The 17,492-nt window shown below is 31.7% G+C and overlaps 2 protein-coding genes across 2 annotated transcripts; both read right to left on the reverse strand.

Moving 5' to 3' along the window:
* Positions 1–3,205: 3,205 nt before the first annotated feature.
* LOC100800778 (uncharacterized) lies at positions 3,206–5,913 on the reverse strand. Its single transcript, XM_003553589.5, has 2 exons — positions 5,209–5,913; positions 3,206–3,919 (listed from the first exon to the last, which is right to left on the reverse strand). The coding sequence occupies exons 1-2, from the start codon at positions 5,860–5,862 to the stop codon at positions 3,392–3,394; spliced, it is 1,182 nt and encodes a 393-aa protein (XP_003553637.2). The 5' UTR covers positions 5,863–5,913; the 3' UTR covers positions 3,206–3,391.
* Positions 5,914–10,401: 4,488 nt separating this feature from the next.
* Positions 10,402–12,264, reverse strand: LOC100801315 (protein WHAT'S THIS FACTOR 9, mitochondrial). Its single transcript, XM_003553590.5, has one exon. The coding sequence runs from the start codon at positions 11,916–11,918 to the stop codon at positions 10,755–10,757; it is 1,164 nt and encodes a 387-aa protein (XP_003553638.1). The 5' UTR covers positions 11,919–12,264; the 3' UTR covers positions 10,402–10,754.
* Between the last annotated feature and the right edge of the window lie 5,228 nt (positions 12,265–17,492).

Genomic DNA, 17,492 nt, shown 5'->3' on the forward strand with positions numbered 1-17,492 from the left:
TATGATCCACGGATTCGGTGGAATTTGGCTGGCGGAAGGAGAAGCTTGAAATTTCAACGCGTAGTCAATGGTGAAAATTCTTCTTTCTTCTTTTTTCGTGGAAATTGTAAGGGACAAGGATTCTTAAGTTAATTTATTTCTTTCTGCCCACAAGTAAAATAAACCAACTATCTTGGCTTAATTTTTTAGGTCACACGTATTCTAAATTACATAATTATATCCAAAATTTGAACTTAAAATATCTAATTAAATTTTTACAGCACTTGATTTACGTATTTAATGATTATTGTTTAATTTAATATAATTATGTAAGTAAATTTTTAAATTAAAATATGGCATGTTCTCAATCTCATGGAAAGATGAGCTCCATTTGGCCCGCCTGTGATATTTGTTCACTTATAAGTAAATTGCAGTATAAATGTGTAAAACATAATAATGTGAATATGTATTTTTTTTCTTTTAATCTTCACACTTTTGTTTTACATATTATATTATTTTTCTGAGAAAAATTGTTCAATGTCCACCCAGTTAGATTTTAACTTTTTTTTAACTGATATTAAAAGAAATTGAACCCACATCTATAAAGAAAATAAGAATTCATATTAGATCTTAATTTTGTGATATATATTTACATAGTTGGGGGATTTAATTTTTAATGGTCTTCTTCTAAAGTTGCTAATATGAGTTACATCTCGAAAAATAATTCATTTGCCTTTATAAAAAATTTGAGTACAATGGTTTTGTAGTTGAAAATATCCAAAGTAATAATCTATAAAGTGCGTTTAATTTATTTATTTTTACCATATTTTGTTTAAAATCACTGTTTAACTGTGTTTTTTTAATTCTTAAGATAGTGTTTTTAGAGAAAATCTTTACACAATTACTTAAAAATCATTCATAAAGATTGGTCTTAATACAATCATTAATACTAAAAAGTTTGAGTGTAAATCTTTCTGGAACATAGAAAACCATCCAAAGTCCGAGTTCTATTTACAGATAATTTATGGGCCTTATTAACGATTACTTGAAGAATTCTATTAAGAAAAACAATTTCTTTAAGAATGTTAGTTAAGAAATTTAATATTTAAAACTTAAAAGCAAGTAATAAATGATTATTAGAATTCTTATATGATAATTTTTTTTTAAAATTTACTACTATTTTTTTCATTTTTTCAATTAATGTCCTAAAACTATTACTCATTTTTTATCAGAATTTTTTAACCGTAAAAAAAATCTATAGAAGAGAAAGAAATTAAAACCAATGTGTTGATTCGATTTGATAACAAATTGGCACACAAATATGGGTCTTAGACAGTAAGAAATAAACTCATGTTCCCAAAGGATATAAGTTTCATTTTTGTTGAGGATCTTATTGATAATTAATTTGTAAATATTTTTAAAATGTTGAGACTTTTTGATAGGATGATTCTTTAGGATTCTATTCACCTAAATTTTATAGTATAAACAAAAAATAACGAATTGGCATCGTACATTTAATACGTTTAGTTTGAAGGCATCAAAAGGACACAGGGGATGCAATAAATGCATTGACAACTAAATCACATAAAATACTACTCCGGATGGGACAGTGCAAGATACATCGTTGTTTCCTCCTTGTATTTATCGTTATGCCTCCCAAAATTCAATCAAATATAGAGTTCGGGTCCTCTTTAATATTGAAAATTTCCAGTAAAATATATATACACATAAAAATGTAATTCAGTATTCTAAATTGATATGGACAAACAAACAAAACGTTTTTTATCGAGTTGACTTTTTTTATAGCTAATCAAAAGTTTTAAATGACCGATTTTTGTGGTTCAATAAATGATTTTATGGTAGATTTAGGTAGTCCGGTTTTTATCATACTTTTCAAGCTTATGTCCTTTTTTATGAGATGGGAAAAAATGTGATAAAAGGTAACACTCTCTTATATTTATTTAGTTGAAAATCGCTTTTTTATATCGTTTCTTTCATTATATAATATCAATTTTACTTAAGAAGAAGAAAGGCATTATTTTTCTTTAAACAATGCCGGAAGCTAACTCAAGCTGCTGGGAAAATTTTTGAGGTTTAAATAGTAAATTGGGAAGTGCTAACAGCAGGACCCTACCAAATACCCATACATTATGCACCCATTAATAACTAGTGGGCTTCATGACACAAGTGTCCATATACCCAGTAATGAGTCGTGGACTTCATGACACAAGTGTCCATATACTCAGTAATTAATAGTGGGATTCATGACACAAGTAAGTGTCCATATATCCAGTAATGACTCGTGGGCTTCATGCACAAGTGTGCATTTGTATTGCAGTCAACGCACATTCTAATGCAAGTAAGGTGCACTGTAGTAATTTTCTCTCTTTAGCATTTTCTGTTTTTGTAAATGTTACTGGGTATTTTCAATGAATGATGTGTCGAAAAAAAGTTAATCAAAGCTTATTTTAATTTATGAGTCTTATATCATTGATATTTTAAATGCTGCTGGGTATTTTCAATTAATGATATTTGAGGCTTCTCAACCTGAAACATAGAAGCACCCTAAAACACCATAACGCGAGAATCACTTGCTTCTCTATTCTCAACTGAAAATAAACACACCTTTCTCTTTGTATTCTCAACTGAAAACAAACACACCCTAAAACACCCTTGCTGGGTATAATAAAAAAAAAAATCTTACTAGAAAAGAAAAAAACATTTTTCTTCATGTATATAGCAAAGTTTTTTCCTTTTAAGATCTAAAATATATGTTTCAATAAAACCAAATTTCAAAAGCACGATTCATATTACAATAGACATAAAAGAAACTCGCTTGACAATGCACTGAAAATATTTTTGCAGATTTCAAGATTTTCAATTTGTAGCAATGTTTTTAGCAGTATTTGAAACAAAATCACCGCTGACTACATCAATAACAAGCACAGCATTTTAGCTACTTAAAAACAACGCCTTTCAAATTAAATTGTGAAAAAGAAAAAGATCATACACATTGCACATATCATGTAATCAACCAGCAAAATAACGTAAGTTTTACACTTCTTTATACATAGTTTAAAGCAGCCAAAAGGTACCCAACAAACTGGACACAAAACCAGGCTTGTTCAATGCAAGGAACCAAAATAGTAAAATTCCACAGAGAAAACTAATAATAGCCGTCAGACATCTACATTATGCCCAAAATCACGTGGCATAGACACAACAATTAATAGATGAGATCTGTTATATATATGCCCAAAATCAGTAATACACTATTACAAAGCAATCTACATATATATGTTAAGTAATAGTAGTAACAGTTAGCAATATCAATAACAACAGTTATTTAGAAAAAAAATACAAAAACTCCTCCAACCAAGGTTTGTTTGGGATCACGAATTCATGATCATCATCATCTATGCAAGGGTGATCTCCAATCTAGATCTTCTTGTGGGTAGTCCTTGTGGAGTTCCTTAGGGGGTATGAAGCAGTCCATGGAAAGGCCTTGAACGTTGAATGCAACATCATCAATGGTCCATGATTCTTCCAACCGTGTGATGGCAGGTCCTGTTTTAAGATTGTCCCCAAACCTTGTGATGATCACGGTTGAATGGCCAGCATGTGCAATCATCACACCATCCACCATTTTGTAATCCTCAATTTTCGTTGACATTGTGGTCTCCCAGTACGTGGGGTGTGTCCCAGGGGATTGGATTCTAGTAAGGTAAGAGTCCTCAAGGTGCACCAATAGACCATTTCTCTGGCTGAAGTAGCCAAATGCAACGTGCTTGATCATCTCAGCAGTGTTGTCACTTCGGTCAACGAGGTCCTTCTGATCAGGTGACAGCTTTAGAACGAAACAATCGATGCCTGAGATTTGTTTCTCTCCCATGTATTGTGCTGCAGAGAATACAGCAGACACTGCCAAAGGGTCCAGTCCCTACAACACGTACAACCAATTTGTCGTTTGAGGGTGTGACAATTACGCAACCACTCGCATCACTACTCATGCTACGCAGTGGGAAACAGCATTCGCACCACCTTAGATGCCCATCAAGTCAAATCACTATAATACTACATATTGCTGAGCCAAAAAAAAAAAAAAAAACTATACTACTATATATTTCTTCATAGCAGAGAGTACCATATGGCCCAAAGCCAACTTTTTCCCATAAAATAAAGTTTGACATTTCAGAGAAACATTAATTTCAACTCTATTGTAGTCTTATGAGTATGGAGAAAAAAATTATATTCAGTAATCATATTATAATTTATCATAAATAATAAATTTATTAATTTTTAAAATAATATTTTAAAGTAATTCAAATTGAATAGTATTATACACTATCATATTAGACCCATGAGTATCATTATAAATTTGGTTTAGAGTTGGATAAAATTGATCATATAAGAGAATTAATTTTGAACTTTTGGTACGGTTGAGAGTGCAAGATTGATTTTGTGAATTTAAAACAATAAGATCTTAGTTATCTTGAGATTTATTTATTTTTTGTGAAAGAATCTTGAATAAGTAGGTCCTGCCAAAATAGTAACACGTGATGATCAACGCCTCCATAAATAAGAAAAGGAAACAGAACAATGTGGTTAGATCCAACAAATGAAGAGAATTTAGGTGGGAAACAAAGATCCATTATATTGGCTGGTAATGTGGGGCAAAAATGTTCGGGTATTAATTAAAATGAACCAAACCCTCAGCAACCAGCATTGATGAATTTTAAAAACAAAATTCAAAGACATTCAATTCGGAGTCTACATCAGTTACATCATTCAGAGATTTCATTTCACTAACCCCCCTCTCAATTCTCATGCCCCGCCATTGCTCATTCCTCGTATTATTATTTAACAAAAAGAAGTTGAAACAATTCATAGTCAAGTCTCGCTCAAGGGTCGTCATAATTAAAATACCACTCTCCCTGAGTTGGAACTTGGATCCGATAAACACGACCAACAAAAATATTGGAATTAAATATCAATAAACCTTTCTTACTCAAAACAAAATAGTAGTACTACCTAGCAACAATATCATTAACAAATAAATACACAAACAAATAAAGGAAAAGATAATGACAACTATAAATTTTTAAAGTAGGAGATGATGGAAAACGATAATTAAGTTTTTTAAAAAGATAATAACATTTTATTACATGTTACGTGGAGATTAGTAATGAAAACGATGATGATTTTGGACTATTTAATAATTGAACTTGCCTGAACAGCCCGTCGAAGAGGGCGGATGCCGCCTTTTGCGGCATGGGCCCCGAGCCAAGGAGTGTGGCGCCAGGCGACGGTGCCATCACTACCGGCGACAACCTTGTGACCAGCGACAGCAAGCTCAATCTGCCACTTGTCGGGGAGCATCTGCCATATGACAAAGCAGCCTCTCTCGGAGACTCCGGTGTTTCCGACCTCATCCACGGCCCACATTTCCACCTTTCCGGTGGCAAAGACGTTCTTGACCGTCCCTTCCAGCTTCCGGCAGCCGGTGGCGGCGGTGAAGTGCTGGATAATATACTGAGCTGAAGAAGAGAGCTGGTTGAGGGGTGGGTCCGATGGGGTGTTTGGAGGGACAGGGAAGAGAGGGCAGGCGAGAACGCTGAGGAGGATCTTGAGGTCGGGCTTCTTGTGGAAGAAGTGGGTCTTGATCCAGTTCCAGTTTCGCCATTTTTTTGAGCTTGAAGAGGTGCTTCTCTTGTTGTCTTGGTCGTTGATGGGTTCTTCTGATAATGTAGCAAGACGACCCATCTCCTTCCAAAGATCACACACAGAGGAATGGGAAGATATTGTATTGAATATCAAAAATTGGAAACACGCTCTTAAAAGGACACAGGTTCTAAGCACACGCAGGTGCATGTGACACACCATCCACCCAAATAGGATAATAATAAATCAATCAATATAATATAAAAATATTAAATATCCATAAAATTTTGCTATCTATAATAATTTCAAGATATGGGTCTCCATTAAAAAAATAGTAAATTTATTTTATATTTAAAATCACAATAAAAATCTTTTAATAATAGTTAATATTGTATTTATTGTTTTTCTTAATTACCATATTTTTATTTGAAATTCAACTAATTTTTCCTTATCAAGTCAATTCATTTTAGGTTAAATCGATATCTTTAGTCTTCACTTCATTTCTAAATGTTAAATACTGAATAATGTTAAATAATTACACCTTTTATTTTTTAAAAGAAAAATTTATTTCTATATACTAATCTATTTAGAATTTTAATACTATAATATTAATTATTTTTTAATGTGTATTTATTTCTATCAAGGTTGATCTACAGTAGCACTCGTCGAAAAAAATTACTTAATTATCTTTTTTTTTTCAGGAATTACTTAATTATCTAAAGCATCATGTAAAATTTCCATCCTCATATACCAAAATATATTATCATGTAAAGTATTAATGATCCTAACACACAAACACAAATCTTGTATGTTAAGGATCCTAAGTCCTACCACACATAAAGTATCATGGGGAAATTGAGAAAGAAAATAGAGCTCCTCTTTGGGGATTCTTAGATTCACTGTTGGATATGCTTCCAACAAATCATATGGATCACTCGCTGGTTCTACAAAAGGCTTTTGACTGATCATAGTGGAACTATTGTTGGTTAACAGCTTTATACCGCCAGTTATTCCCACAGTCGGTCCATGCTTTCTTTTTCTTTTGATTGGAGGAACGTACACCATAGTTTGAGGAAATCCACTTTCCTTCCATTCTTATGATAATAATCAACAACAATTACATTATTTAATTTATTACTTATCCAGACTAAAGTTCATCGTCTGCAAAAAAACTCTGCATGTCACGTGCTGTGCATCTTTTCTTAAAATAGTCATGGAATGTTCAAATGGTACGTATGGAATAGAGAAATGCAAAATTATGTTATGAGAAATGGAAATGGATAGAAATAAAATTATACATTATTACAAAATATAAAAAAATATGGAGTTATGTTCATTAATTTTAAAAATAGTTAAATAGTATGAAACTTGCATATTTATAATCTTTCTAATGAGGGGTATGTCAAGCGAGAGCTCTTATTTATAATCTTTCTCATTTGATATTTACCCTTAAACAAAGATATTAAAATTGAGGGAAAAAATTGTACAATTTCTTTATTAAAAGTTATGAAAAATATCTTCCAAGGAAGTGCCGCACATTTCTAACCCGTAAAGTATATAGTGTTCATAAATCATATTAACTAGGCAATAAAATTCTTGTACAGTCATGGTGTGATTATTAATAATAAAAATAAATGGTAGTAGGCGCGTGGGAGTTTAAGTATATATATGTGACTATATGGTGGGGTGGTGTATTTGGTAACCTTGAGGAGAAGGGGCTTTTAAGGGAGGCAATGGCAATGGCAATGCTATGCAGTTGACATGTCTACATCCTCCCCGATTTGCAATTATGCCTTTTCTGGTAGTTCGGTGCAATTTTGGGTTTCTTTGCTTTGCTTTGGTTCGGAGTTTTTTGGCAAAGATTTTAGCGTCTTCAACTCTCACTAATGTTATGGTTGCATTTATTATTAGGTGATTAATCTATCATTCATATCTTCAAATGCAAAATGCACTTTACACCATTCAGTAGCAAAGCCTAAAGAGAATAAAAAAAGAAAAAGAAAAAAAAGGTGGGAGTGGGACTGTTAGCTCTGTGTTTGTTGATGGGGCAACTTCTAAACTTCAGTGCATAGGATTAACAAGGAACAAAATTTGGAACTTCATTAAAAAAGAGTGGTAGTAACATACTGGTTTTTAACATACTCTTTCAATATGCTTTTCATTTTTAAGTTAAAATTTATTGAATATTATAAAATCATAAAAACCATTAAATAAGAAATAAGATTTATAAAATTTTATGATTTTTAATAAATACCAAAAAATAAAAAGTATATTAATGAATACAAATCATTTTTTAGTTAACATTTGTTCATTATTCTTGGGCTGGGAACCGACGAAATGGAAGAAGAATATTGTTGACCAAATACAGATTTTGGATTATGCAATTGGCAATAACTCAAGACAAATGGGCATTAATTTCCCCTATTAACTGCAACTGAATGAGATAGCGACTAGTGCTATGCGGATATCCCAAAAATTAAGATAGTAACTATGTAGTCTATGTTCCCGTAAGAATTTTGTATTTATTTTTATATTACTAATTTTAAATTTTTATATATTTAATGTCCATAGAAATATAATAAATAAATATTTAGATAATTGTGTAACTTAAAATTTCATATTAGGTAATTTATAGTCACTACTAAACCGACTAATAACAGCGTTCTTTAATTTTATTTAAATTATAATATAATTCAAATATATAAAAAAAAACTTTGCTAAAATTGCGAATTAATTTTTTTTGAACTAGATACCAAAAGAGTAGTTATAGTACGTATTAATAAGGGCTGATTTCTTATTATATCTGGCCCGCATACATTTAATTTTGTCGTATCTTTCTGTTTATCTTTCAATGTGCAAGGATTTGTCTATTCTCTCGTAAAGAATTTCTTTTAAATTCAACAGTATATGATAAGTTATAATATTATTTTTAGAGTGGAATAACTTTCTAGTCATTTTTTTATTATTTTACTTTAATTTTCCTCTATATTTTCTAAATACTATGTCAAAATCATATAATAAACGCAATTTAATTAAAGCGTAAATATAAGATTGTTTGAGTGAATCTCAATATCAATGAAAACCATTTCAATTACAAAAGGATAGATTGAGTCCTGAATTAGACCCGTACCCCACACTAACTACTGTCATCTTCAACTTCTAATTATGCCTACAAAAAGTATACATACTAATGTGGATCGAAAAAACTTGTAAAAAACTAAAAATTGAAATTTAAACTGATTGAAAAATTAGAAAATTGAAATGTTTTATTGGATCAGATCGGATTTCATATTTAAGTTTAGAAATCGATTCAAACTTATTTCTATTTTTTATTTCTTATATATTTATAAAATTGTCATATAACTTATATCAATTTTTGAAAATATATTTAATTAAAGATATTTGTACTAATTATTTGAGTTAAAAAATGTAAATGTTATATTATTAATTATATAATGACATATAAATAAAATATTTGATATTTTAAATTATTTTTTATTACATATCTTACCTTTTATTTAGTATTTTCTAAAAAAAGTTAAAAGCATGATTAAAACCGAAATCTGATCCAACCCAAACTACTTTAAATTAGATCAAATTAAAAGTTTAAACTAAATTGATTGGATGATAAATTAACAAAATCGAAATAATTGGATTGAGTGATTTTTCTCTTCAAAATCGATCCAATCTAATCTGCCAACACCCCTACTTAACCTCGTTAAAAGCATGTGACATTTTTTATAGAAAAATTCTTAAGTCTCCAAAGGAACAAAACAAAACCACAAACCAATGTGCTGAAAAAATGCAAAATGGAACATGGCACATGGAGACACCAACATGAAGAAGTAATAGATGATACGGAAGAATAATGCTTGTAGAAGAGGAAGTGAGAATTTGACGGGGGTGTAAATATGTTTGAAGATGAGGAGATGGGTTGTAGGATGGAGGTGAGGAGATATAGGAGAGTAGGGGAGGGAAGGGGAAATTTTTTTATAAAAGGGAGTGAGAGTATAAAAGTACTTTAAAATTATTTTAATTTCCAAATAATATGGGGTGTAAAGAGTATAGGAGAGGGAGGGGGAGATAGCAACCCCCTATAAATTATTAATGTCCATATAGGTTAGCTTGTTTAGCTTATGGATTTAGTTTGCAAACATATGGACCAACATTTCAATGACCAGCCCGTTTAACTTGTACAACATACTATTATCTTTTTACAAAAAAAATTAAAAGATATTTGGTCACCTCTATCATGTTTAGGCATTTAGCTGATTATAAAGAAAAGAAAATCAATGGTGTTGTACAGGTTGGCCCGCATCCAAAGCTTTATTGGGCTGGAGATGAATTCTTAACTCGTAACCAATCTAGAATGACAACTGTTTTTAATTATCATAGATTGGCAATAAAAGTTGGTCAAATAAACTCCTATAGATATGCTTCTAAGGTGGTAATAAATTGGCAAAATAAACTCAAAATATTTTTCTTATAAACTTTTAAATATTTTTTTAAAACTTTTTTCTTTAATATTTTTATTTAGGTCATCATGGGTTAGTCCACAAACCCATGAACCAAAGTATGTTTATTTCATGATTTCTTTATTTGCAGACTTAGATATACTAAGTGACCTGCATCATTAGCATTTTTTTTTTAAAAAAAAGTGACCTGTATAATTAATTCTAATTGCAGGACACTAAACTGTAAGTATGACACACAATTTGCATCACGCATTTTTACTAAAATGTAAGTATGACACACTAAATATTATAATGAATTACTGAATTTCATATTCTATCACGATCAATCCTTCCCATCTCTATTGTTCAAAAGCAGAATGGAATTTCCACTCCACAACTGCACTTGAAGTTCATATATACAAGAAACAGGTCCTCTAGAAACCATGAGTTCACAACTCAATTTTGTATGGTTATAATAAGTAGCAATCTATGAAGTTCCACTGTTAAGCGCAAGAGAAATCTAACAAACCGTGCCATGAAGCTAGTTAGGAACAGAGTTACTAACCTGGGGAGGAAACAATTTTTCTTTAGAGCGAATTATCCTGATGCTTGTATGATTGTATATTTGTATCACACTAAACACAAATCTGCATCAAAATCTCATTCACTTAACTCAGTCTCGCAGAGTTCATCACTCATTTCAACCTCAGAGTCTTCACTCCTTAATTTATCATTCTCAGCCAGCAAATTGTTCTCCTGAGGTTTCAACGATCCATCGCCGCGATATAGAAGCCCCGTCTGCATCACATGGTAAAACTTATCTCTATGCCGAGCAAGAGGGTGCGGGTCCACTAGCTTCCCACTCTGGTACCCTTCCTTGAGAGTAACCGTGGTGGTTTTACACTTCAAGGAGAGGTAAAAAATCCCGGGATACCTGGTGAAAATTCGGGTAAACTTATGCGGAAGGTTAAACTCTTCCCTCAAGCCCCTCAAGTAGTTCCTCTTGGTTTTCTTGTGCAGAGTCAAACTCAAAATCTCGTGCAGAACCCCAACGACGCGCTTCTCCATCAAATCGCTGTTAGGATCAATCTTCGTGGAATCCGTGTAAGGAGAAACGTAAGGAAGCTTCTGAAACTCCTCCATCCACGTCCTCACTTTCTTCTGCGCGCCGTAACCCCTCGGAAACCGCATCGGAAAAGCCAAAGCCGATTGTCCTCGCTTGAATTCGCGGTAGTGGGTCCCACCCTCGTTGCTCTTCTGCAGCGCGGAAACCGCGAGTTCCTCGGGCCAGCGAGATAGCTGGATTGAAACGACGCCGTTGGGGGACCTGACAAATTGGAACTGGTGGGGGTAGAGGGGGACTAGGGTTTTGTGGAAGGTGTCGGGTAAACCGAGATCCCACTTGAGCGCGTGGAGGGAGTGGAGGGGGAGGGCGCGTGAGTTGGACATCATGAGGAGCTTGGAGAGGGTTTGGACGGCGTCGTTTTGGTGGGTTTGGTGGAGGGAGAGTTCCTGGGAGTGGAGGAAGAGTGCGGTGTCGGTGAGGCGGAAGCAGGGGAGGGAGGCCCAGCGAGGGTGGGGGAACTCCTGGAAGAGAGTGGGATAGCGGCGGAGAAAGCGGAGGACGGGGACGGTGAGGCCGAGGAGTTTCTGCCAGTCGGCGACGGATTGCGCGGTGAGGAAGCCGGTGGAGGAGCGGTTCACGGCGTCCTTCAGGAGGCACGCCGCCTTCAGATCGGTTTCCTTGTCGATCACGTGGTCCAGGCTTCGGTTCTTCACCCATTTCAGACGCACTTTCACTATTCCCCGCCATTGCTGCTTCATCCATCACGGAATAACGCCATTTTTCTTCATCTTCGAACCAAACACAATCAAGAATCAACAAACCCCTCCGTTGTGTTCGTTCAGGCATCATCGCCGTGCACACAATGGGCCTGCCCAAATTCTTAGGCCAACGGCCCAACCAAACAATAGGGAGAAATACAATTATGTTCTAAATTTATATTAAGGGTTTAATTTTATATGTTATGAGTGTAAACAATATCTGTTTTTTTTTTTTTTATATTGTCAACTAATAAAAGATAATTTTCAATATAACTTTTTAATAACTACTTCTTTTAGGAAAAAAGAAAAAACAATATCAACCGAGTATAGCACAGGAAGGTATCCTGATTTTTGGTGTGAATCCTGCATTATAAATTTCAAGTCTTTATATTTGATTCTCGCAAAGCCATGTTCTATTCTTTTTTCCCGTAAAATGTGTCTGTTTCATACTGTGTGACAGCGTGACATGTATCCTGAGCTAATTAACATTTTGTTTCTCTTAATTAATTATTTGATTAAACAATAATTAATTTTCTTATTTTACACAATTAATATTATTAGTAAAAAATATAATTTTGGAATTAATTAATTCAAAAATTGCATTAATAAAAGTAAGAAATAATTGTAGAATAGTAATAAGAGCATGTTTTAGCAACTAAATGCATATATTTGGGGAAAAGATCCTCTCAACTTATTTCCCTCCTCATTTTTTTCATTTTTTTTCATTACTTAAGTTTTGAACAAATAAAAGAAATGAGCATCGTATACATTAAATAACTTATAGGGCTTAAATATCTTTTTAATTCTTGTAATGTGGTGTTTTTTTTTTAGTCTTTGTAAAATTATTTTTTATTTTTAGTCTATGTAAATTATATTTTTTTGTTTTTTATTTTTATAAAATTTTAGATAATAGTATTATCTAAAGTGTTTTAAAGATTAAAAATAAAACAAGCATAATTTGTAAAAAAAGAAAAGAAAAAAAATTATAAGAACTAAAAAAAATTAAAATTAAACGAGGTCAGCTCAATTCATTGAGTAGGTATGCGAGTGTTTTGTAAATTACTTGTATTCAATTCTTAATTACTAATGTGTTTTACATTTTTACTAACAATCAAAGCACCAGTTTTAACCAATTCTTAACGAATTCTTTAACAGTCCGGTCATTCAAATCGGTTATTTAATCAATTTATCAGTGGGTACAATTTTAATTTTTTTAAAATCACTATCTCTACTAAATCTTTTGCAAGCACTAACAATTATTTTATAGCTTTATTACTGCAAGGCTTGAATTACTAGCAACAATTGAACTACTTATTCACTAGTTTAGTTAAAAGCACCCAAAAAAATAGTTTACTTAAAAGGACCAGAACATTCTTTTAATAACTAATAGTCTAATTGGATTCAAATATAAATAAAATTAATTAATTAAAGAATTTATTTTTTTATTATAACCACTTAGGATATCAATATTTTGTTAATGATAAATGTTTATAAGGAAAACTAGTTAGTTATCTTTAGTAAGATCTCTTTTTCTTATCATAATTTTTTTTACAAGACTAATTTGAAATCTTTCTTAAAAAAATTGAATTCCAATGTCACTCATATGAACATGTTAATAATTAAAGAAGTTAATTAATATCATCTAATTCTATAATTACTTTTAAAATATAAACTTTTTTTCTAAGGTATTTTTCATAGAAAATTAATTAATTAAAGGATATTTTTTTAGATGGTATTATTAAATACGTTAAAACTAGTTAAAATTTGTTTTTATCTTAACGAAAGAACAATTTTTTGTCTCGGGGATAACAAAATGAAAAGTCAAAATTGTCCCTCTCACACACGCCTCTCTTTTTGATACATATGTTTCCCATGTTTTCCTTCTCACTTTCTCATTCTCAATGTAACTGATGCAAAATCGCTCCTACCACTACATAAATTTTTGCACAGTTGCTAAAATCACAAGAGTAAAAGCTTTAAAGTGACATATTTACAATAACAAAAGACATTTAAGTCTTATAATAAGGTTTGGCTTAATTTATTTGAAGGTTTAATTAGCTTAAATGATTATTTATGTGACTTGTTGTATTTAAAAGTTTGATCCATACAAATAAATTATTTGATAGACTAAGTTAGAGTGACCTAACAAGCCAACAATGTAACTCATGATAAATATTACACATTCTTTAGTTTTGAATTTTTTAAAAGTGAGACTTATTTAAATCAAGTATGACTCGATCAATACCAATATGGTCCTGGGGCTGGACCCCTTAGTAAAGAATAATACTTTTGTCATGATTTTTCGATGGTCATTGAACATCCTAATTTCTAAAATGGATTAATATGATCATATAATTTGTGATTTCACTTAACAGTATTTGAAATAGAGTTTTAATTTCTTATGAACTAATAATATATTAACTTAAATATATTTTTTATATTTTTAATATATTCTTTTTTTAATTTATTATTTATTTTTTTGTTATCTAACATTTTTAAATTTATTTTTAATTTTTATGGTTAGTCAAAATCATTCGCATGATATTCTATTAACTTATCATATAATGATACCACTCTCTTGAGATATACGAGATAGATATCATGAAACAAAAGTTTTTCTTCACGGTACACTGTTTATCTTTATCTCAAAGAACAGTTCCATTTAATTCTATTATCATTCAAACACGCATGTTTGTGTTCTTCTCTTTCCCTCGCTCCGCTCCATCACCTCACCCACTCCTATGGTCGGTATATGATTGCAGAAAAGATGATCGATTCTTTGCGGTTCTTGAGTTGTGAGTTGTGACTATATCTGTATGCTCACGACAATGCCTTGGTTATTCATGTATTGGTTCGGACAAAAAGAACGCAGCCCAACAACATCTGACATATCCTTTTTCACCACTTATGAATTATGATTTATCTTAAGCACCATTATTCATTCTACTGACAAGTCACCAGAGAATAGAGATGTTTAATTACCTCACACAAATCATTCTCATTGTTCACACTTTTGGAGAAAAATACACTAATAATATCTTCATTACTCACAAAGATAAGAAAACACATGAAGAAAAAGGCAACAACATAATAAAAATAAAGAAAAATCACAATTTTATTTAATATGATTGGGTCCTCATTTTTATTTCCTTACAGTTTATTTTGTTCCCCCAACACACAAGAAATTAAATTGAGAAAGTCAGTGTCCCATTTTCTCTGTTTGCAGTCTATAAATATATCATTCAGATCATCAAGCCCCCTGTTGGAAAAGACTAGACAACAGTGGTGGTGGTGTCCCTATTGTCCTAATCAAGTTTCTGTTTCAACGATATCTACATCAATTCACTGAAATTAACGTAAACAAAAGGTTATTCATTCTTAAAGAAATATTCACATATACAGAAAACCAACATGCATGGATCTTATAATTAGGTGTGTGAGTTCTATGTATAAACATGGTAAAAGATATTCTGCCTCAGTATATCCTTGGCATAAATAGACATGTCTAAGTAACAGTTGATTAGTTGGTTCATGTTCCACCAAACTATTTAGAGATATGGAACAAAGATCCACAGAGGTTTGGTTTGAATATTGACTAAATAATGAGCTAGCTAGCTTTTTCATTCATTTACATATTCTTCAGTACTATATATAGCCGCTACTAGCTAGCATGCTATATATAACCATATAACAAGAACTGAACTTCTCCAAAGGGGACCAATTACTCAGGAAAGGAGATGAAAGGAGATCAGATAATTGGAGAGAAGTGAAGAGAGCCTAATTATATCATGTCATGGCATACAGGCAAAAAGTCCAGGCAAAGTTTGGTTCTTTTCTTTAATTAATTATTATTTTCTATTAGTTTGTCTACCCTTCTGTATGACACCGCTAATTACGGAGTCCCTAAAAAAATGAAATTTATGGCAGAGCTATGCTGTTTAGAGGCTGTGGTATATAGACTTCATTGAAAAATTAACCAGAGACAGTTCCTATTTTTTTCATATGCATTAACGTGGTACGTGAAAGTGCTCGATTTTCCATATTTTGGCAAAATCTACCATACCAGAAGAAAAAAAATTAGAACTTGTGAAGATGTTACTATCACAGTAGATCATTTTGTAATCTTTTATTTAAAGTAATCATTATTTTTTAATTCTCCCCCTCACATATATCTTCTGCGGAAATCTAAGAGGTTATCCTATATCAAACATGGATAAATACCTCTTTAAACAAGAGATTCAAACATTAACGTGTGATCTTAGGTAGGATAATAAGTTCGTCGGCCAGAACAACTCTCATATACTAAAAGTGGGTCGTTAGATGTATGCCCTTGGTGTAGATTTATTTAAGAAGAATTGGAATTTTTTGACGGACTTCTTGTTATATTAAATTATACACATCTAAGTATGATATATATCATTTTATTAATATAGATTCACAATATTTATATTAACAGTTAATATCAATTGGATAAACTTTAGAACTTTATATTAGCAGAGACTACTCATTAGTACATGATTCTTTTTATAGTATAATATATAATGATTAAAGTTTAGTGTATGCTTCCATGTAAACCTAGTTTTATCTCATACAAAACCACCACATTAATGAATTAAATGATGTGGCAATAGAGTGAATTCTTATTAAATGTTTGTATAAAAATTAATTAATAGAATTATGCATAATTAAGATTGGATTTCTATCTATATTCATTTGAAAAAAGAATATAAAAGGTACAACATCAATATTAATAATTCTTATGTCTCGAATTAGAATGTCATCTGTGCACTTCAAAATTTTTAAATGAAACTATTCAATGAAATAGCGAAGATATAGTTAAAATTAATAAATAGAACGCGATAGCCACACCTAACAATTTTTTAGCTTACTAGATACTGAACGTATGCCTTGTATAGTTGCGCTCTATCCAAACATCACCAAATCTTAAGCCCAAATTAATTTTCAAGTTCAATCAGATGTCATTTATCCATAGAGATATATAGATAGCAGCTTCCATTTTCATCAGTGATTTTACATTTTTTTTTACCGACGTTTTTGTTTTGTAGTAGAATGGAGAATATATACGTACATATGCCACTTAGTTAAATGCGCAACAATGGACTCCAGATTACGTCTGAACGTAAATAAGTTATACTTTAAGTGACAATTATGACAGCCAAACACCTTTAATAATTTAATAACTAAGGATTAAACAAAAGAATAAAAAATTACACTTAAGCACTAAAATTAAATTTTAGAAGCACTTCGTAAAAAAAATGAAGCGCAATCAAATCACATTGTACCCAGAAAACACGCTAATATTCTTACAAAACATGGAATGAATTTAGTCTGATCTTTTAATATCAGCATTTAGGAGGTAAAACAGACAAATAAAGTATTCTACTTCTCATGCAACAATCTCTCCCTATGTCCCTTCGTACTGATAGTATTATCATAAATACTTCTGTTCAATATCAATATATACCGTTTCGAATTTGTCTACTTTCTGATGATCTAGCAGGATACAAAATAACCTAAGCTGTGAATATTATCAATGGCTTGAGAATGGGACGA

This window comes from Glycine max, chromosome 19, assembly GCF_000004515.6.
Source record: "Glycine max cultivar Williams 82 chromosome 19, Glycine_max_v4.0, whole genome shotgun sequence".
NCBI classification, from domain to species: Eukaryota; Viridiplantae; Streptophyta; class Magnoliopsida; order Fabales; family Fabaceae; genus Glycine; species Glycine max.